We start from the raw sequence: 21465 nt of genomic DNA, 5'->3' as shown, positions 1-21465 counted from the left end.
CAATTTGATAATTGAAAAAATAAACATTTGATAAGAGTTTAAAGAATTCAGAAAAGATCCAAGCTTTCCTCCAACCAGTTTTATTAAACATAACAAAATTCTGTATACAAAGTGACCTAAACTTGCTTCAAAACATACTTCCCTTAACTAGTATTTTGATAAGTCAATTTTGATAAGTCAATTTTGATAAGTCAGAGTGTCAAAAAGCAGCTTACTCTAAAATTAATAGAAAAGTGCCTAATGCACATTACATGAATGGCCTAATTACTGGAACTCTAATAGCTCTATAAGATAATTAACATAAGGTACGATTGAGTCCCCATGACAAGCTGCTGGAGAACTGATACAAGATGTCAAGAGGCCATTTTGTGCACTGCCACTGTGATGCCATCGTGTTTCTGGATCATAATGTTCCTGAAAGGCAAAGTGGAAGATATTCAGTAAAGTGTTGCAAGTGGGAGTCGACGTAAGATTAAAGATGCTGTTTGGTTTAGGACACAACTAAAAAAATAATACTTACTTTTCTATGTATGAAAGCAATATCTAAATACAATAAAACATTTGGGAAATACAGAAAAGTATAAAATATAAAAACGAAATTAATTCTATAATCCTGTCACTCAAAGACAACCACTATTAATATTTTCCTTTTTTAATATGCATGTATACCATATATACATTTTTTCTCACTTTACAGAACTGTGATCATAATGTGCATAGTTTATTTATTTATTTAAAATTTTTATTTATTTTTGGCTGTGTCAGGTCTTAGTTGCAGCACAGAGGGATCTTTCATGGCAGCACGAAGGTTCTTCATTGCGGCACACGGGCTCTCTGGTTGTGGCACGTGGGCTCAGTAGTTGCAGCGTGCAGGCTTAGTTGCTCCGCGGCATGTGGGATCTTAGTTTCCTGACCAGGGATCGAACCCGCATCCCCTGCATTGGAAGGCGGATTCTTAACCACTGGACCACCAGGGAAGTCCCTGTGCATGGTTCTGCTTTTTTCATTTACTATTATTCTGAGGACCCTCACTTGGAATGTCTTTGGTATTTCTATTACTACAGACATTGTTTCTGTTCTTTGTTTAGTCTTCCTCTGTGTTATTTATTGCTCCTTTTATTGATAGTTCATGACTCCTCTTACTCTTCATTTAAATGTCTTTGTGGTGTGAAAGCACATTAGCTTTAGAGATCAATCCATCTGCTCCTGTGGTCCAAAGGGTAGAACCTTCCTCCACGTACTTTGAGAAATCACTGATGAACACAGGGCAAGCCCCAGTCAAGTTTCCCAGGGATTGATTTTTCTGAATGAAAAGGAAAGGAAGGGATCTGCTGCCATCTACTCACCCATTATCTGATTCTAGACACACCACAGGAATATCAGTGGGGTCTGAGGTTAGCTTAGCTGCTTGCTGGGCTAAAACAGATATCACCCCAGCATGCTCATCTGACAGGGTTCCGCGGCCTGGAAGACAGAGATGATATCAGGTTGCCTGACTGTCCAAAAATGAGTATAGACGTATAGTAGAACTGAATTGAATTATTCACAAAAAGAAGGTTCAGCTCATGGTCTCTTAGGTTAGGTACTGACATAAAATGATTCTGCCCTGATACTCAGTGGTTCCATCAGTGAGAAAGCCAGTAACAGCTTTTAAGTCAGTAAAAGGCCATAACACTCAATTTTCCAAGTCATTCCCATCACCATCTCTAAACACTTTCTCAAGCATATAAGGAAGCTGTAATTCAAGTCAATCTGAAAGCAAACTGAAACGAAGAAATTCATAGGTGAGACTGACAAAAACCAGTAAGGGCAAGAGACTTGTTGAAACTAATTAATTCCTCATGGAAAATCTGATTTCCTTTTACTGAGATCAACCTCAAAGGATATAAAGATCTTTACTCAGGAGTTTGGCTGTAAGATCACCTTAACGGCATGTATAAATATTCTGTGAGCAATTATTTCCACTAGAATAAACTGGTTTTTCAAATAGCAACAGAATTGGCTTTTTACTAATGTTTGTTTTAGCCTGTAGATAATAACTAAATCTTGGATGTCAGGTACAAAACGTAATTACTAAGTTTACAATATCTTTCTGTATATAAAGGCAACACAAGCCCATCTGCCTGAAACTAACTCAGGTAATAGACATGCCAGTATGGCAGAGTTGATGGATTTACTGTTGTTACATAAAACATTAACTGGACACACAGTGCAGTCTTTTGGGTGAAGTTTTCTTGAAGGAGTACATTTAGTTTTACATTTCTGCACTTGAATTTCAGCCTTTCCTTTGTGAGCCTGGCAAGTGCCTCAAAAAAAAATCTGCCTTTTTTCTTCCAACTAAACTGATTTGTGTGTAAAACCTGAGTTACAGACTACTTCCTTCAATTACCCTCCCAGCAAAACTTCAGAGCTTTAAAAAGTCCTGCAGTACAGAGGAGTAAGGAGCAAGGTGTCCTGGGTTTACTAGTTCTGACATTACTTAGCTGAAGGCTTCCATTGTTACCTTTCTGGATTTATTTTCTCATCAGTAATTGTTACCATTTATTGAGCATTATGTCTGGGTTCTGTGCTGAGTGCTTTACATATATAATTTTATAGTATTCTGATTAAGAGGCTTCTGAGCCAGACTCAAATCCTAGCTCAACTACTTACTAGCTGTATGGCCTTAGGCAAGTTAGTGAACCTCTGTGCCTCCATTTCTTTATCTGCCTAACAGGGTAGTCATGAGGATTAAATGACTTAGTATACACAAAGCACTTAGAACGGTGCCTGGCACATAGTAAGAGCTCAATAAATGCAATTCCATAATAATAATTCTTATTAAGCAACAGCTCAGTAAAGAAACTGAGGCTCAGAAAGGTTCTTTTTGGTCCAAGCTGACACCACTAGTAAATGGAAGAGCAAGGGGTTGAAGCTAGGTGTGTCCAACCCTACAGCCCCCATTTTTACTACCTACTCACTCTTAAGTGAAGTTGGACTAAAAAGTAACACCACCCATCTAGCAGGGTTATTGTGAAAATTAGAGATAATGTATACAAAGCTTCACAGTCCCACCATATGGCAGAAATTCAATAAATGGTAACTGCTGTCATTATCTGAAGTCCTTTCTAGACCCAATTTAAAATGATTAAAATACTACTCTAGTAGAAATGACTCTGTAGTGCTAGAACTGCAAGGAACATTTCTACCTTTATAGAGAAGTTTCAATTTCCTAATTTTGTTATTTGGGGATGATCTCTACGCTTGCAAAAGTCCCCAGAAAGTGGCAGGGTAACAGGAAATAAAAACTAGAGAATAATAGCACACTAGGCTCCCAGTCAACATCAAATGCTGTGCAATCCACCAAAGGGTTGATGTGAGATACTTACAGCCCAAATTGAGTCCTTGTGAATCTGTGCACAGGACTCCAACAATGGATGGATTCTTCATTCTAATTCCAGGAACGCAGGAAGAAGAAAGCAAATGATGTGGGAAAATGAATTTAAATAATTATAACACAAATATGCTTTCTCTGTACCAGGCATTGTTGTAGTACTTGAAGTCAGTGTTAATCTTTTTTCACTATCGCCCACCCCTGTCCCAGGAAAAATTAAATTACAATTAACTGAATTAAATAGTTAAACCAGTTTCTCTCTCATGAGAATAAAGACCGTGCCCAGGTACTGTTGAGCTTTGGAGGGCCACAAACATTGCAATAGTTGGGATTTTGTTGCCTTCGTTAAAAATGCATATGTTAACATACTAACTCACTTGAAACAACTGTTGACAAACTCTTAGGTAACACGGGCTGCCTCCTGGAGGGGTAGTGGGAAGCTGAGGGGCACTGATGCGAGGGAGGTGTTTCCCTGTACGCCTTCTATTTTTCCAACTTTGGATTTTCCGTAGATATTACTCATTCGAAAAATTTAACGGATGCCTTTCAGCAAGTAACTGGTTACACCCGGAAGGAAATAATACGCTGTGTGTGTTTACGTTTATAAGGCAGGGCTCTGCACAAGTGGTACTTCCTTCTCCCAAACGAACCCGGTTCCTAAAACTCCCGAAGAACGACCCTGTCCGGACAATTTCAGCACGAGAGTCGGGTTTGGGCTCGGGCCGCGGAGACCCGCTCAGGAGGGAGTGTGCGGAGCCCCGGCGGGATTTAATTCCGGGTCATTTCGCACCCACACCGGAGGCCCCGGGACAGGGCGTCCCCAAGACGCCCGGCCGGCGCTCGCAGCTTGCGCCCTCTGTCCCGTTCAAATCCCCCAGCCGCGACCCCAGGACAGGCCTACGAGAATACTACTCACGTGTCCTCCAAGTGCTGCTCTAAAGTTGCCTCCATGCCGCCGTGAGTCGCCTTCTTCTTCGCCGCTGGTCTCGGGTGCCCCTCGGTCGTTCACATGACGCGAGAGGGCCGTGGGCAGGAACGGTGCCTCCGAAGGGACAAAATTCGTGGCGCAGCCTTCGCGTTGTGTCCAGGATGACATCTTTACGCGCCCGCCACCGCGAGCCGGGCGGAGGTTCTGCTGCCTGTGCAACAGGCGAGGGGACGGCGCGGAATGCCGCCGTGGGAGGGAGGCCTGCGGTCGTCCCTCGGAGCCGGCCTCCTGGCCTGTCCCTCTGTCTCCTCCATACAGACCTTTGGATTACAATTCCACCGACTCCAAGAAGTCGGGCCAGACCCTGTTGAAGTTTTACAACAACCCGGGCGGCCCGACGGGGTCTCATCCAGGCGGTGGGGCAGAGAGAGACAAGAGAGACACAGGACCCCGGTGAAAGGCTTACAGGGGAAAAGACTGGACACAGGGACTAGAGGACGAGATGGAACAATGCTAATAGGTATGGGGAAAGTGTCGGGATTTTAACGAAAACGTTGGTTCTTCCCCTTTGGCGAGGGCTTGGGAAAGAACGTGTCACTTGTGATAAATAAATAATCTTTAAAAAAGTTAATTATAAAAGCAGTTTTAAAAAATAAAGAAAGAAAGCCCACCCATAGCCTCTGTCCAGAGTTGACTATTAATCCCTTGGAGAATATTCTTTCAGCCAATTGTCTTTGCAGATGTATGCTTTTAATGTTGTTGTTGTTGTTTCTTTTTTAAGCAAAATTGACACACATACTGGACATACAATTCTGTAGCTGACCCTTTTCACAGAATTTAGCATAAATGTCTTTTCATGTCAGTAAGTATTCATTTACACAACCTCTGTAACACTTACAAAATAGTCCATATTATAACTGTTAATTGATTTAACCAACCCATATCAATGTGCAGTTAGGTTGCTTATAGTTTTATTGTTATTTTGGGTTCTTTGGCTATTACAAATGCTGGATGAATATCCTTATAGCCAAATATTTGTGCAGTTTAAAATTTTCCTTATGAGTTACTAGAATGGAATTATTGGGTCAAAGGATATTGACATTTTTAAGGCTTTTAAAATACACTTACAAATTGCCCCGAAGAAAGGTGGTAACAATTTACACTCAGATTGGTAGCATTCTGATGAAAATGGGAGTATGTCCAGAGGTCACCCATCGCCCATAAGCCAATACCCACTCCTTGTGCTTAAGTCCTCCTAACATCACTCCTGGAGCTACCTTTTCTCCAACCCTCTTACCTCCAGCTTTTACTCACAGCCCACCTTCTGTTCTGGGGCCCAGCTTCAAGGCTTCTCTCGACTTGAATTCACAGTCCCTCTTCATTCCCTAGCTGTGATGGTGAGAAACTTGCAGCTGCCTTAAAATTCCAGTCTTGAATATTGTAATTCAGGAGTGTTAGACTCCTGCCCTAGAGAAATGATTTATATTAACCTCGGGGTCACATAATATGGGCCATTTAAATTTTAGAAAAAGCTGTTTAAAGCTACCCTTAAAAGATAGCATCAGAAAATGTGAGGAGCCGGCCTGCTTGCTGCTGAAGTCCTGCCCCAGGCAGCTCGGCACCACAGTAGCGCCCCCTTGTGGTCCCAATGTGGTGTAAGCTTTGCTGGACTGGGGCATCTCAGCTCTGGCTTTCTAACCCTCAGGGCAGCGACGTCCAATAGCAACGGAATGTGAGCCAGCCACAGCTGTAATTTTAAATGGCCTGGTAGCCACGCTAAAAAAAGTAAAACAGGTGAAATTAATTTTAATAATATATTTTATTTATCCAAATACTATGTCCAAAATATTATCATTTCATGATGTAATCAATTTTTAAAATACAGAGATGTTTTGCATTCCCCTGCCCCACCCCGGACTAAGTCTTCAAAATCCGGTGTATATTTTACACTGACAGCGTGTTTCAATTCAGACTAGCCACATTTCAAGTGCTCAATAGCTATGTGTGTGATGGGTGGCTACCGTTGGTTAATGCAGCTCTAGGATATCTGTGATTATCTCAAAGCCAGATCAGTGATTATAGGATTCCCGGAAAAGCTGGTGATCACTTTTTACGTGCTAAGGAAGGCCTCCAAGGGGAAAATGAGCACGTAGGAAGAGGATGACCGCTGGCTCAAGCATCCTTGTTGCTCCGGAGGTGGGAAGGCAGGCTATTCCACACCACCCCCTCTTTCTGTGTCTTCTTGCTGTTTTGTCCCTGTAGAAGGAGTGGTGGCTTATGTAAGCTGGGGAAGTGCTGTTGGCTGGAGTGATGGTTAGTTGGACAAGGTGTCTGACCCCTAATTGTTTTCTACTTCAGCTTGTGAGGTATTTGATGATTCTTTATTCTCAGTTTTGAGTACTGATAACCATCTTGGGTGTGACAGGAGAAGTCCCAGGACACCCATATCAGAGTACTTGCCTCATTGCATTGTAATTTTTTATATGTTTACTTTCCAAGACAGAAAGGCTGTTTTCTCCATTTCTGCATCCTGAGCGCTGTGGAGCACAATAGGACTCCAGTAATACTTACTGAAGAATCTTGATGGGTTTTTTGAGAAAAAGACTGTGTTATGTAAAGAAGCTTTTAAGTCCTCAACTTTAACCACCTTTATCCTCTTCTCCCTCCCCCACTCCATAAACAAGCTCTTGGAAAATGGAAATCCCAGGAGGGTGCTGCAGAGATTGCCCATGCCCACATGTCCTGACTGGGAAAGGGGAGATGAGAAGCTGGGTGGTGTGAACCAGACCTTGTAGTTCATCTCAGGGCTGTTGGCCTGAGACCCTAAGCGCTCTTCTTTGACCTATCAGGAGCAGAATCCTCGGGGCGGGGGCGGTCCATTTAAAAAGTGACACTCTAGTGTCACTAGCCCTTCCCTGGGTGCAGAGGGCCCTGCTGCGCCAGGGCCAGCTCCCTTGGTCACTCTTTCAAGTGCTTAGGGATCGCAGGCCTGCAGTGGAATGAGCCTGAAGCTGGGCTGGGAACGAGCCCTCACATGCCACCAGGGGGCACCAAGGCCATGGAAAACTCTGCTCAGGCTGGAGGATCCTAAGTGAGTTACAGGGACCCACGAGCCTCCTGAGCTGGTACAGCTTGCAGAGGAGAGCACTAGGCTAGACTGGTGGCCTCGGAGTCAGGCGATGTAGAATTGGATCCTGGCTTAGCCACTGCCTACACATGTGACCCCAAGCCTCAGGGGCTCATCTGTGACATGGTAACACCATTACCTGCCTCATCAGGTTGTGGGGAGGATGATATGAGATTTTTCATGTAAGAGGGCTGGTGCATTGTGGGAGTCAATCAGTAAGGTTTGCTAAATCTCAGTAAGAAGACTCATATGTCTCCTCAAGTTGCCTACAGTCTAGGCGAGGACACACATGAGCAAACAACTAACAGTTCAAAGATGATAAGAGCCGAATGACCACTACAGACCTCAAGCAATCTAGTGTTCATGTGGGTGTGAGGTCGCAGGGCTGCATTTAAACGAGATGATGAAATATGTGTTATTATACTTTTCTAGGGTGTGTAAAATTAATAAAACAGTGAGAAAAAAAATCACCTGAAATCCTAGCCCTAACCCTAATGACATGAACGTGAAAAGCCAAATGGAATGGGATGGGATTTGGAAGGTGGAGATGGGGAAAGGCATGTCCCAAGGTTCACAAGAGTCCTGCCAGCTAAAGCCTCTCACTCCACATGAGCTACTGGATAGGACACTGGGGTGCAGCCCCCTGTCTTCCGATCGTGGACACTGCCTGAGAGCTGAGTCCTAGATCCAAAGCCTAACTCCTGATAGTAATAAGAGCAGTAATACCCTTAGCAGTTCGTACACATGGAGGGACAGCTGCGTGCTGGGCATTTCACAGGCCTCATTAGTCCTGAGAACCTTTTTGAAGTAGCTACTGTCACTGTCCTCACTTAAGAGGCTCAGAAGATCAATCCTTGCTCAGGATCAGCCTGCTTGTGAGTGGTGGAGCCTCACCATTAACCTGCCCCCTGTGCTGCCTCAACTTCTCTTATGTCGTCAGCAACACAATCCTGGAGACGTGAGAGGGTTCTGGAGGCCCAGTCCAGCTCTCTTATTCTCTAGAGAAGAAATCTGAGGCTCAGAGAGGGGAAGTGGCTAATTTAGGACTTGAACATGGAATTCTTAACCCTCCATGTGGTGTTCTAACTATATTGTGTTGCTACAGGTTGTCTTAAAGCTTTAGTTAAACCAGTTTTAGAGACACTCGTGTTGAATTGTGTCTCCTCAAAATTCATATGTTGAAGTCCTAGCCCCCAGTACTTCAGAATGTCACCTTATTTGGAAACAGGGTGTTTACAGAGGTAATCAAGGTAAAATGAGGTCATAAGGGTGGGCCCTAATTCGCTATGACTGATGTCCTTATAAAAAGAAATTTGGACACAGACATTCATAGAGGGAAGACAATGTAAAAAGACAGAGGGAGAAGACAGCCACCTCCAAGCCAAAGAGAGAGGCCTGGAGCAGATCCCTCCCTCACAGCCCTCAGAAGGACACCTTGATTTTGAACATCTAGACTCCACAACTGTGAGGCAATAACTTTCTGTTGTTTAGGCCATTCAGTCTGTGGTACTGTGTTATGACAGCCCTGGGAAACCAATATACTCATATATCCATAAAGTCTACAAGTCAATGTCTGTGATCACAGGCGTTTGGCAGCCCTTAATTATAGAGAAACTGGTTGGGAGGCTCACCCTCTCAGAGGCAAAAGGATAGAGCAGATAATCATTCCAGCTTGCTCCCAGCCTTGACACTTGGCTAACTAAGATGTTTTTCTTGCATTGGCCAACAGTGGTGGCATGACCCATTTGACTGTGGCCTTCTAGAGCCTGTTTTATATCTCCCTGAGCCTGGCCTATAAAAGGTGCTCAATAAATGTGTGCAGAGGGGATAGTGGGAAAATAGGCTTCTGGCCACTCTGGTCCAAGCCTCTCCAAGCAATGGGTTGGGCAGGGGAGTAGGGTACAGGCTATCAGTGGATGGAAGTTGAAATTGAGCACTGCCTCCTAAAGTTTATAGCTAAGCCCCAATTTTGGAAGACACAAGCAAAATATATTTTAGATGACTCAGCGTGGGCCAAGGACATTTCAGTTCAGGAAGCTGTTTTCCTGCTGCTTTATTAATTTTGCTACTGAGGATAGATGAGATGCAGACTTCCATATCCAAGTCTTCATTAGATGCCCGGTTGATGCAGCCATGACAAATGGGAATGAAGCCCTTATGAATAAAAAAAAGATCAGCCCAGTATAAAAAATTGTAGACTAGAGAAAAGGAAATTTAGAGGAGCTGATAAAATACCCTATCCTTAATCAGACTGTCTGCATCACACATCAAATCAGCCTTAATGCCAAGATTTATTGGCCCTTGGGATTGTGTAAATGAAATAAGTGCTTGAAAATGAATGGGAAAGGAATTACCTGTATTAAAATGTATTTGCAGTGCCGACCTGCACACTGATGCTTTTAGTTAAATGCAGGCTTTCAGCTTCTTTGGCTACCCCTCACTGTCTACCCAGCGTGGACTCCCTTAGCCCCTGGGGAGTTTCAGAAAACATGCTTGTGGGGTAATAATGTGTCCCCTTGTCAATCATGTCTGCCACTGTCCTGGAAAAATCCTTCTTGGGCAGTGAAATATCTTCGTGTCTTTATTTCAGCGTCTACGAACTTAGTGAAGTGTTACTGGTCCTTACCTCAGGGTAGAGAATGTCGTGAAGACAAGATGACCCATCTAGTTCTGCACACCCTGCCGTGAAGAGCGGAGCGAGAAGATTTTTTTGTCGGCTGCCACCGTCTCTCATGGAATCTGAATATAGCTTCGGGAGCTTACCTATTGTTACCACACTGAATTACCCTCTTGTAAGACCTTGGACAAGTCCTCTAATGCCTTGATGTCTCAGATTTTTTTCAATTCTCCCTGAAGATAAGAATAGTATCCACCTCATAGCAGTGGTGAGGGAACTCCATGGGACGATGCATGTGAAGCCCCTCACACAGTCTCTGGGGCCACCGCAGACAGGGAACAGGTGAGAGCTGCTATCGTTGCCAGGACCTCAGGAGATGATAGCTGAGGCAAAGTTGAACTAGACTGTCATTCAGGGCTCTTAGTTGCAAGCAACAGAAGCTGACTTTGGCTTATAGAGTAGGAAAGGAAATTTTAAAATGACACTGGTAGCTCAGGGTTACCCAATTGTTGGGAGGGCTGGAGAGCTCAGTCTAAGCTTCCAGTGACAAAGCTCCAAGCCCACCACGCCACCCCTGCCACTGGTCTTGTGGCAGCCCACAACAGCTTGCGGTACCAAGGCCGTTACTGTGGCAGGAACCTAACCTTATGCTTGCTATGCCCCGAAGCCAGACCCCCTCTGCTGCTGCCCTTGCCAGCAAAGTGGAATTTTCCCAGAGCCTCTGAATTGAAGTCTTGTGTGGGTAAGTTTAAGCAATGCAGCCTGAATCACATCCCTGGCTTTAGTTGCAAAGGAGGCTGAAGAGGAAATGTCTGCTTTCTATATCTGTTCTGCAGGTGCCTGAGCAAAGCAAAGGTATTCACCTGGGGCCGGGCAGCAAGAGAGCATTTCAAGTGTCTCCTACAAGGAGGGGGCTTCCTTCTTTGCGTGAGGGAGAGCTCTTAGGTGAGGCACGCACAGCTCCTTCCATACCTCAGAGAGCAACTTTACCAGGCAAAGTTCCACGCCCTGGCAAGGGGAGGGGAGAGCTATCTGCCCTTTCTTCTGCTTGAGTATAAGAAAATGAAATTCGAGAGGTTGGTCATTTTGCTTTGTGCTTCTAGAGATAAGGGCCATGAAATGCATCTCAGAGTATGTATGTCCACCAGCTTCGTGCCGTGTCCTCACTGTAGATCTGTAGTTTCATTTTTTAAAATTGATTTCTCACTCCTAGTTTGCCAAATTCTATGTGGGTAGTAGTAATAAATCAGGCGGAGCTTCCTCACTCAAGGAGTTTATGTTCTATACAGTAAATAAGCTAGAGATCATGGAAAAAACAAAACAAAACCCAAGTTTTATTTTGGGTAAGAGAAGCTGTTCGAACCAATGATCATTACCAACAACAACCTGAGTGTCTGGCCCAGACCCGAGTCTGGGGCCACATTGTAAGGAAAGGACTCAGTGGGGCAGGCAGAGCTGCTTCTGGGAGGGAGAAGACACACGAACGAGTGAGTGAGAGAGAGAAGGATGAAAAGAGAAACACCAAACCCTCAGGGTCAAGGGCTTATCAGAACTTGAGTGTGTTGTCTTTGCCCTCCATGGTCCCTAGGAAAGCATCTAGCACACAGAAAGTGTCCAGCAAATGTTCTGTTAGGCGGGGAATCCCTTTGAAAATCTCAGGAAAGTGACCCTCTCCAACCCTTCATCTGTCCGTTATTCTAGCTCCCAAGGAGCCAGTAGAAAGTGGGGGCAGGGACGCAATCACAGTGTCAAAAGCAGTGAAGGCAGTGGACAGTCTTCATAACTTACCTGACTGAAAATGGATTTCAGGGCTTCCCTGGTGGCGGAGTGGTTGAGAGTCTGCCTGCCGATGCAGGGGACACGGGTTCGTGCCCCGGTCTGGGAAGATCCCACATGCCGCAGAGCGGCTGGGCCCGTGAGCCGTGGCCGCTGAGCCTGCGCGTCCGGAGCCTGTGCCCCGCAGTGGGAGAGGCCACAGCAGTGAGAGGCCCACGTCCCGCAAAAAAAAAAAAAAAAAAAAAAAGAAAATGGATTTCATCTCTCTAGGCCTCAGTTTTAATATCTGTAAACTTGGTTGGTTTCTCACTCAAGAACATTGCATTTACTCTTGTACTTAAAGATAAAAAATTAACATTTACAAAGCACATCTCTTCACACACATTATCTCTTGTTAATTCCACAGTCATCCCATCAGGGATCTCCATCCTCATTTTGTGGATGAAGTAACTGAGGTCTGGTGGGGTCTATAGCTTGTCAAGGCCGTAGAACTTGAGAGTGTCCATGGCTTTGGGACTCCAGAGCTAGGGCCGGCCAGTCTCCAGGATGTAGATCCCAGGTGAATCCGTCTCTCTGCAACTGTCTCCTCAACCAGTCCAGACAGCACGGGCCTGTGAGCCGGACCCAGAAAGTGGCAGAGGCTGCTCTCTCCCCATCTCCCCTCCCAGCAGTGGGAGGACTTGTCTTGTCTACTCCTTTAGACACCAGGAGTAAATCAATTGACACATTAATTCTGGGCTGTCAGCATTTCCCCCAGGAGAAAGTCAGAGTCAGGGAGACTAATGTCTCATTGATCTTTCCAGTTGCCAAAGGGGAAGGGAGATGAATGTAATCCCATCTGTCAAGGTGGAGAAGGGCCCGTCTGAACGCAGGCTGGATGACTTTAAGGAGATAACAGTTTATCACTCTCTGGACAAGCAAATATGAAAGTAGGACAGCCTTCTCTGAGTTGGTAGAAACATTGGTCAGCAAAGAGAAGGCCTGGAGAAATGAGTGGCACGATCTCTGGCCTTTGTTCCACTTGTCCTTCCCCTAGGACTTCGTGTTCTTTGTGTACACACAACTGCACAAGTGGGACAAAACCCACCCCTGACCCCCAAGAAATAGTTAACATTTGTTGAGGATTGATTATTGCCAGGTGCTGTACTAAGTGTTTTATATTTACTATCGAGCAGCTTTCTGAGGTGTTATTATGAGCACCATTTTACGGATGTGGAAACTGAGGCTCAGAGAGGTTGAGTGAGTTGCCCAAGGTTGCTGAGCTAGTGAAAGGTGAAAGGGTGGAGGCTGGCTCACCCTGAGTCTGCCCTCAACCACTCAGAGAACACACTGGTTACCCAGCCAGGAAAGTAGCTCAGCAGCCCTGCTTCGAGATCACTGAGTCTTCACTCACTCCTTCCTTGGTCAGCCCCTTAGGGAGCCCTGCTGACCCCAGCGGGGAGGTGTCTTTACCAGTGGTAGAGGCTGAGCCAAGTCTGAGGGGCTGGGATGCCTGGAGGCCTCAGTCAGGGTGTCTGGACAGCTGAGGCTCTGGGAGCGGTAGAGGAGTGGGCAGGCCCAAGGCCATGGGTCTCAGCAGCACGCAAGGCACAGGCTCTGCTGAGGCTCCTCTGGGTTACCGCTGTGCATGGGTTCCCATGGAGGAGGGGGAGGTCAGCGACAGCCTCTCAGCAAGCCAGAAGCTGGGACATCCAGTGTCAAGCCACCATACAGGCTGCTGTGGCCGCCGAGAGCCTGAGGAAATGCCACGGCCATGGGCTAGGAAGCTCAGGTGGGAATGGCCTGGGGGCCACAACAATGTGATCTCAAAAACCCAAGGAGGGGGCTTCCCTGGTGGTGCAGTGGTTGGGAGTCCGCCTGCCGATGCAGGGGACGCGGGTTCGTGCCCCGGTCCAGGAAGATCCCACATGCCGCGGAGCAGCTGGGCCCGTGAGCCATGGCCGCTGAGCCTGCATGTCCGGAGCCTGTGCTCCGCAACGGGAGAGGCCACAACAGTGAGAGGCCCGCGTAACGCAAAAAAAAAAAAACCCAAGGAGGAATGTGCACACCTGAGATCCTCAGGGAACACAAGTCTCAGCGTTAAATTCAAGCGGGACAGAAGCACCCTGCAGAGTAAAGATCCCCAAAGAGAGGGGCTTTGCCGCCAGCCGTGGCTGGGGACACTCCGCCAAGGCAAAGGTCACTTGAGGGTGGCAGTTCTTATCCTCTGTGGCCAGAAGTTAGGGTTTCTAATTAATACCACTTTGGATCAGACAGAGGTGGCTGCTCTGTCCCGGGCTTGTTTGCTGTTTATCCCTGTGATTGATGCTGGTAACCTTTAGAGTCTGTCAGGGAGATATTTCATGGAGGCCCCATGTGGTGGGATGGAGACAGCCAGGAAATGCAATTCCCTAGTTAAGGCAGAATCAGAGATGAATCTAAAGTATGGATGGAAAGGCCTAGGCCCTTTCTAGCCTCTTGTCAGGTAGGGGAAGGGGGTGCGGTGGAGGTGGAGGCTTGAGAGGACCTGGAGCTGTAGCAGGGACCTGTCCTGAAGAGAAATGACATATGAAAGAGGCAAGAGGCTTTTTTTCCCTAAGGCTTTCTCATGGAAAGTGTCACATCTGTGTTGGCCAATAGACTTTGCTGGCTAAGACACACAAGAAAGGAAGCAAACAGGAAGGAAAACACTCTTCCTGCTGTTTCCACGGTCTTTAATGTTCGCTCCAAACCACCATGTCTATCTGCCAAAAGTCTACCCATTAATCATAAGGCTGATTTCAAAAGTGAAAAGGTGTTTGAATCCCTCGATTAGAGACGATCTTCACCCCGACACCCACAGCACTTTGTATGTTACTGTCAAAGCATAATGTTCACACATTTAAAAACATGGCTCTCATAAAATATGGAATGGGCAGGTGTCAAAGATTTAGTAATTCATGAATGAGGGAACCAATAAGTTGGCAAAGCTGGTTCAAAGAGCATTTTGAGGAAATGGGTATTTACAAGCACTTAAAAGGAAATGTTCAAGTAAAATATCTAGGTTAAGAACAAAACTGGTTGCCCTCACATGTATGGCCAAATGATTTTTGGCAAGCATGCCAAGACCATTCAGTGGGGAAAAGATGGTCTTTTTTAACAACTGGTGCTGGGAAAGTGGAACACCCATGTGTAAAAGAATGAAGTTGAATTCTTACCTTATACCATGTACTAAAGTTAACTCTAAGCAGATCAAAAGACCTAAATGGAAAAGCTGAAGCTATCAAACTCAGAAGAAAACATAAGGGAAAAACTTCATGACGTTGGATTTGGCAATGATTTCTTGGATATGACACCAAAAGCACAGGAAGCAAAAGAAAAAAATAGATAAGTTGGACTATATCAAAATTAAAAACTTTTGTGCATGGAAGCAAACTATCAACAGAGTGAAAAGACAGCCCATGGAATGGGAGAAAACATTTGCAAATCATGTATCAGATAAGGGGTTAATATCCAGAATATATAAAAGAACTCCTGCAACTCAACAACAAAAAACCCAAACAACCTGGTTTAAAAAATGGGCATAGGACTTGAATAGACATTTTTCCAAAGAAGATATACAAATGGCCAATAAGCACATGAAAAGATACTCAGCATCACTAATCACTGGGGAAGTACAAATCAAAACCACAATGAGATACCTTATACCCATTAGAATAAAAAAACCAAAAAGTAGCAAGTGTTGGGAAGGATCCGGAGAAATTGGAACCTTTGTGCACTGTTGGTGGGAATGTAAAACAGGACAGCCACTGTGGAAAACAGTATGGTAGTTCCACAAAAAATTAGACGTAGAGTTATTATATGATCCATCAATTCCACTTCTGGATATATATCCACAAGAACGGAAAGCAGAGTCTCAGCAGATGTTTGAACACCCAAGTTTATAGGAGTATTATTCACAATAGCCAAAAGGTGGAAGCAGCCCAAGAGTCCATGGACAGACGAATGGATGTGCAAAATGTGGTGTATATGTACAATGAAATATGATTCAGCCTTAAAAAGGAAAGAAACTCTGACACATGCTACAATATGAATGAAACTTAAGGACATTATACTAAGTTAAATAAACCAGTCTCATGGACAAGTACTGCACGATTCCACTAATATGAGATATGTAGCATAGTCAAATTCATAGAGACCGAAAGTAGACTTTGGTTGCCAGGTGCTGGTGGGAGGGGAGAATGGGGAGTTATGGTTAATGGGTGTAGAGTGTCAGTGTTGCAGGATGAAAAGAGTCCTTGAGATGGATGGCGGTGATGGTTGCACAATGTGAATATAGTTAATGACACAGCTGTACACTTAAAAATGGTTAAGATGGTAAAATTTTATGTGTATTTTACTCCAATTAAAAACGAAACAGCTGGTTAATGTCTTACAAGGCAGTTAAAAAAATCAGTCTTTAATGTTATGCTTTCTATTGAATAGACATTATTTATATCTTTACTGGACATGATCTGCAAGTTAACATGTAACTTCACAGAGTCTGAGCCCTTAATTAATGGTAAATAGCCATTAAACAAAGATACCTTCCCCTGGGTGACTAAATAATCCTTGGGTGGACTTGCGAAACAATGACCAAATGACATTGGAAGGACTTACTGTCCTCTTGTGGCCATATTTCCAGGTTTTGAATTATTAGTATTATTTCTTAACATCACAGTCCTGTACATCCTTGCTTTTCCCACCAGTCCCTCGAGGGTAGGGGCTCTGTCTTATTCAGCTTTGCCTTCTCACTGTATGCTCTGGTTTGCTGAATGGACCTGAAGAAGGACCAATGGGATAGAGCCACTTGGGAGCAGAAGACCTGCATTTAACTGTGTCTGTGACCATGACCATAGTCTCACCCATCAAATGAGGACATGGTACCTCAGTCCTGGGTGCAATGCTGGGCACTGGGGGTGCTGTCTAATCTCAGGGTTTCCGTCCAGCTCTAAGTTGCTCGGATCCTAGTTTGGTCATCATCACACAAGAGAGGATGCAAACACATAAATGAAACATATAATGAACACACACGAGTGCCTTTTTCAGGTGCACATAATACACAGAGGCATTTTTTTCTAGCTTTTCTTAGAAGAGCCATTCTTGATGCTGCGTGATGTCTGTGGCTCTGGCTCCTGGGTTGGGAGGTGCACAAAGATGTGCTGTTTGTAGCTTTGCTAGAGAGGGAAGAGCTACAGTTTGCTGGAGGCAGGAGCACCTCCTCCCAGCAGCTGGGGGGCCCTGGGTCAGCAGGCCTCAGAGGGACAGTACCCGACCTCCAAGGCTGCCCTTGAGAAAGGAATTATATTGTCTTATTTTGCTGTTTTCAATTAATTTCTTGACAGATTCTGGCTGTTCCTCTTCTTGTTTTTCTTAGGACAGGAGGACTCCCGGTGATTTATTAAGAAGGTGAAATTATGTGCCCGGTTGGGAACTCTGGGGAGCTCTTGCTGGAATTGAGCGTTTTGGAGCCGGATTTACAAGGCAGAATGGACCTGGGACTGCTCCTTGTGGCAGAAGCTGCTGGGCCACTGTGGATGATCTTTCCCACATTGCACGATGTCCCCAGAGCCCTTGGAGCCATGCTCAGCCCCATCCTGGTATCCCCTGTGTCCCTCGTGCCTCTGCCATGGAGGTCCAACCACTTTACTTGGCTGTGGGTCTCATCAACTTGCAGGTGAATCCATCTATCCCCCCTCCCAGCCTGGCTTGGCCCCCTACTCATAAGCACTTACACAGTATTTCACAAAGAAAATGTCTGCTGGCTGTGTCCCAGACTCTTGAATGTTAGCTCACATTAGTCATGGCCATAGATGCGGCTGGAATCTTGCTGACCAGGTCCCCAAGGTCTCTGCTGGTCTGTACTCCCCATGCTTGGGTTGGAGGCACTGCGGAGGGTTTGGATGGTGAGTGTGGGCACCTCCCAGCTGCACCATTTCCTGGCATCCACCAGGCTGCCTCACGTCCACTCTAGACCCTCGGTCTCAGCAGGGGAAACCAAAAATCTCTCCCTAGCACCACAATCATCTTTTGCTGGCTGCTAAGCACCCTTGCTCTGAAAACAATAACCAACCACCATAAAAACAGTAGGTCTGCCTTCTCTGTCTAAGCACGTACTGTGTAGGTGCTTTAGGGAGAGCACCAGAGGCCAGGGAGGATAATTTGTCCAAGGACACCAGCTAAGATGGGACAGAATGAGGATTATTATTAGTTCTAAATAATGCCAATACTCATGTTCTTTTTTATTATTCCCTTTCCCACTCTTTTCTAATTATTCTAAAGTAACATTTACTTCATTTTCTATTACCGAAAGAACGTGTGCGCAAATAGAAAACAGAAAATGTAGAAACGTATGAAGACAAAAGAACCACCAAGACAAATAAACCAAACCCAGGGTCATTAGCAGTTCCTCCTTGCCAAGATAAAATGTGAACATTTTAGTTCTTCTCTTTTCCATCTTGTTCTTTGTGTGTGTCCATGCCTTCACACACACACACACACACACACACACACACACACACACACACACGTGTAAAATGGGGATTACATTGTAGATTCTTTTTTGTTTCCAGCTTTTTCCACTTAGCCATATAATGTTAACATTTCCCCACATCAATAAAGGAGCTTCAGTCCTGGGCTCATTAACTCATCCAAGGCATGTTCTGCCCAACTTTGTTTTCTTCTGTGTCCAGCCATATGCCTCCTCTCTGGGCTGCACCCCAGGGGGACACAGAGCCTTTTCCAGCAGACTGAGCTTGTTGGTACTGAGGGGCTTGCTTTGCAAGTGACACATACTCCTTTTGTCTGTAAATCTATCGAACTGTATGCAGGATGGGCCTGTCATCTTGTTCAAATCCTATGAGAGAGAGAGAGAGAGAGAGAGAGCGCCTTTTCCACAAGGACGCTCCAAGGCTGTGTGCACACCCCTCTGTCCATGCTGGATTTGGAACCGGAACAGCAAGGGCAGAGAATGGGGCTCAGCCCTGTTAGGACGGCTGACCCCCTTCCAGCCACTCCAGTCCTGTTTCCTAAAGGGAATTAATTGTTGGCCTCGGGGAAAGAATTCTCAAAGGACTGTTGCATGGACATGGTAGGAACTGTTGACCTTGAGACCTGTACATGCTAGGTCTTATTTTCAGCTGAAATGAACCACTAACTGAGGGAAGAGTATTTCACTTTGTGGTGAATCCTCTGAGCCTACGGGAATCATCTTGGCCCATGTTTATGTGTCACCTGGCCTCCTCCCAGGGTGGCCACTCAGGGGGGCCACGTCCTTAGAAAGGATTGGCAGTCCAGGAGGCAAGGTTCCTGGGCAGACTTGCCAAGGTTCAGCCCTGACCTCTTTGCCAAAAGGTGTTTTTTTTTTGTTTGTTTGTTTGTTTGCGGTACGCGGGCCTCTCACTGTTGTGGCCTCTCCCGTTGCAGAGCACAGGCTCCGGACGCGCAGGCTGAGCGGCCATGGCTCACGGGCCCAGCCGCTCCGCGGCATGTGGGATCTTCCCGGACCGGGGCACGAACCCGCATCCCCTGCATCAACAGGTGGACTCTCAACCACTGCGCCACCAGGGAAGCCCTGTTTGTTTGTTTTAAGCAGTTTATTTCATGAACCACTAGAGCTGGGGAAAACGTTGATGAGTCATAACCCCATTCCCAGCACCAACAATCTATAGCTCTCAAAGGAAGAACTGTAATTCCAACTCGTTGACCTGAACCAGGAGGCTAAATGCACTGCTAGAATTCATTTCTGTGAGTAGAGACAAAAACATAACTGGGGCCTCCTACTAGGAGTTGAAACTCCCTTGATCCTGAGCCTTCGGCTGTTATCTCACTGATATTTTCAAGGATAAATCCAGTATAAATGGATTATTTCTGAACAGAGTCCCGTGATTAGAAAATACATGGCACGTGTGCCAACAGTTTCCCATCCTGTACGCATGACAGACATCACCATTCAGTGCTGGTGCTCTCTCCCACGGAGCCCAGAGATGACTTCAGACCCGGTCTCAACACTCCTCTAGGCAGCCATTATAATCAATCAGCATTGGAGTATGGAATGAAATCATTTGACTTTCCTGAATTAGTTTATAATCATAGGCAGGATTTCCTTTTTTGTTTGTCTGTTTGTTTTTCCCAATAAGAATGAGGGCAGAGTATGGAGGTTCCTTAAAAAACTAAAAATAGATTTGCCATATGATACAGCAATCCCACTCCTGGGTATGTATCCGGAGAAAAGTCTAATTCAAAAAGGTACATGTACCCCAATGTTCATAACAGCACTATTTACAATAGCCAGGACATGGAAGCAACCTAAATGTCCATCAACAGATGAATGGATAAAGAAGATGTTAGATATGTATACAATGGACTATTAGCCATTAAAAAAAGAATGAAAAAATGCCATTTGAGGTGACATGAATGGACCTAGAGATGATCATACTAAGTGAAGAAAATCAGAGAAAGACAAATATCACATGATATCACTTATATGTGGAATCTAAAATATGATACAAATGAACTTACAAAACAGAAACAGATGCACAGACATAGAAAACAAATTTATAGTTATCAAAGGGGAAAGAGTGGGGAGGGATAAATTAGGAGTTTGGGATTAAGAGATACACACTACTATAAACAACAGGGTCCTACTGTATAGCACAGGGAATTATATTCCCTATCTGTAGTAAAAAACATAATGGAAAAGGCTATGAAAAAGAATATGTATACACCTTGCTGTACATCAGAAACTAACCCAGAAAGGTAGAGGGAGATGGAGGAAGTTGGGTTAAGGAGAGCCACGCGTCTTTTTCTGCTCTTACCATTTTCTGATTTAAGACTTGATATGACTCTTCTCACGTTGCCACAGGCAGCCTCTGTTCCTGCCTGTTCCTCAACCAGCCCTAGGACTTCTTCCATCTCTAGGCAGGGCGGCTTGAAGTGGGGCTGGGGTTTCCTTCCTCCTGAGGGTAGGCAAGGGGCAGAGCTCTGTCCCTGGTGATTTGCAGCTGGCCCATGCCCTCGGGTCGAGTAGTGACCCCCGGCTGGCTGTGCTTCCCAAGACCCCCTACTTTAAATGATTCAAATGTGCCACTCCATACCCTGCTGATCTCAAGATGTTCTCAAGAAAAGTTATGTTCATTTGCTAACTCTTATTATTATTATTAATTTTTTGCGGTACGCGGGCCTCTCCCTGTTGTGGCCTCTCCCACTGCAGAGCACAGGCTCTGGACGCGCAGGCTCAGCAGCCATGGCTCACGGGCCCAGCCGCTCCGTGGCATGTGGGATCTTCCCGGACCGGGGCATGAACCCGTGTCCCTTGCATCGGCAGGCGGACTCTCAACCACTGCGCCACCAGGGAAGCCCCAGTCGGTAACTCTTACATGAGAAAAAAAAAATAGAGGAAAGTAGAAAATGTCCCTCGGCTGAAGAGGTTCCCCAATATGCCACCAAGAGAATTATTTGTTTTTAATTTAACTGCTTTTATTTAATGCAATATTTCAACATGGGTTGAAGAATAATTTTAAAACAATCACCCACATACTCTCTGCGGCTTCAGAAATTGAAGGATTATTCTTTCATGAGAAGAAGAGAGTCATGCAGGGCCTGCACTGGGCCAGGGCCCCCCGGGGCTCTCCAGGAGGAGGCAGCTG

The 21465-nt window shown here is 45.4% G+C and overlaps 1 protein-coding gene and 1 long non-coding RNA gene across 2 annotated transcripts; one reads left to right on the top strand and one right to left on the bottom strand.

Moving 5' to 3' along the window:
- Positions 1 to 64: 64 nt before the first annotated feature.
- On the bottom strand, positions 65 to 4458 carry LAMTOR5 (late endosomal/lysosomal adaptor, MAPK and MTOR activator 5). The gene is made up of 4 exons (XM_082650432.1): positions 4290 to 4458; positions 3369 to 3430; positions 1347 to 1464; positions 65 to 414 (listed from the first exon to the last, which is right to left on the bottom strand). The coding sequence occupies exons 1-4, from the start codon at positions 4322 to 4324 to the stop codon at positions 354 to 356; spliced, it is 276 nt and encodes a 91-aa protein (XP_082506558.1). The 5' UTR covers positions 4325 to 4458; the 3' UTR covers positions 65 to 353.
- Positions 4459 to 4696: 238 nt separating this feature from the next.
- LOC309820006 lies at positions 4697 to 18327 on the top strand. Its single transcript, XR_014296478.1, has 3 exons — positions 4697 to 4821; positions 10019 to 10220; positions 17196 to 18327. It is a non-coding gene; the product is annotated as an uncharacterized lncRNA (long non-coding RNA).
- The last annotated feature ends 3138 nt before the right edge of the window (positions 18328 to 21465 follow it).

Source organism: Grampus griseus, assembly GCF_964374135.1.
Source record: "Grampus griseus genome assembly, chromosome: 1".
NCBI lineage: Eukaryota > Metazoa > Chordata > Mammalia > Artiodactyla > Delphinidae > Grampus > Grampus griseus.
This window is presented reverse-complemented; position numbering and strand designations above follow the sequence as displayed.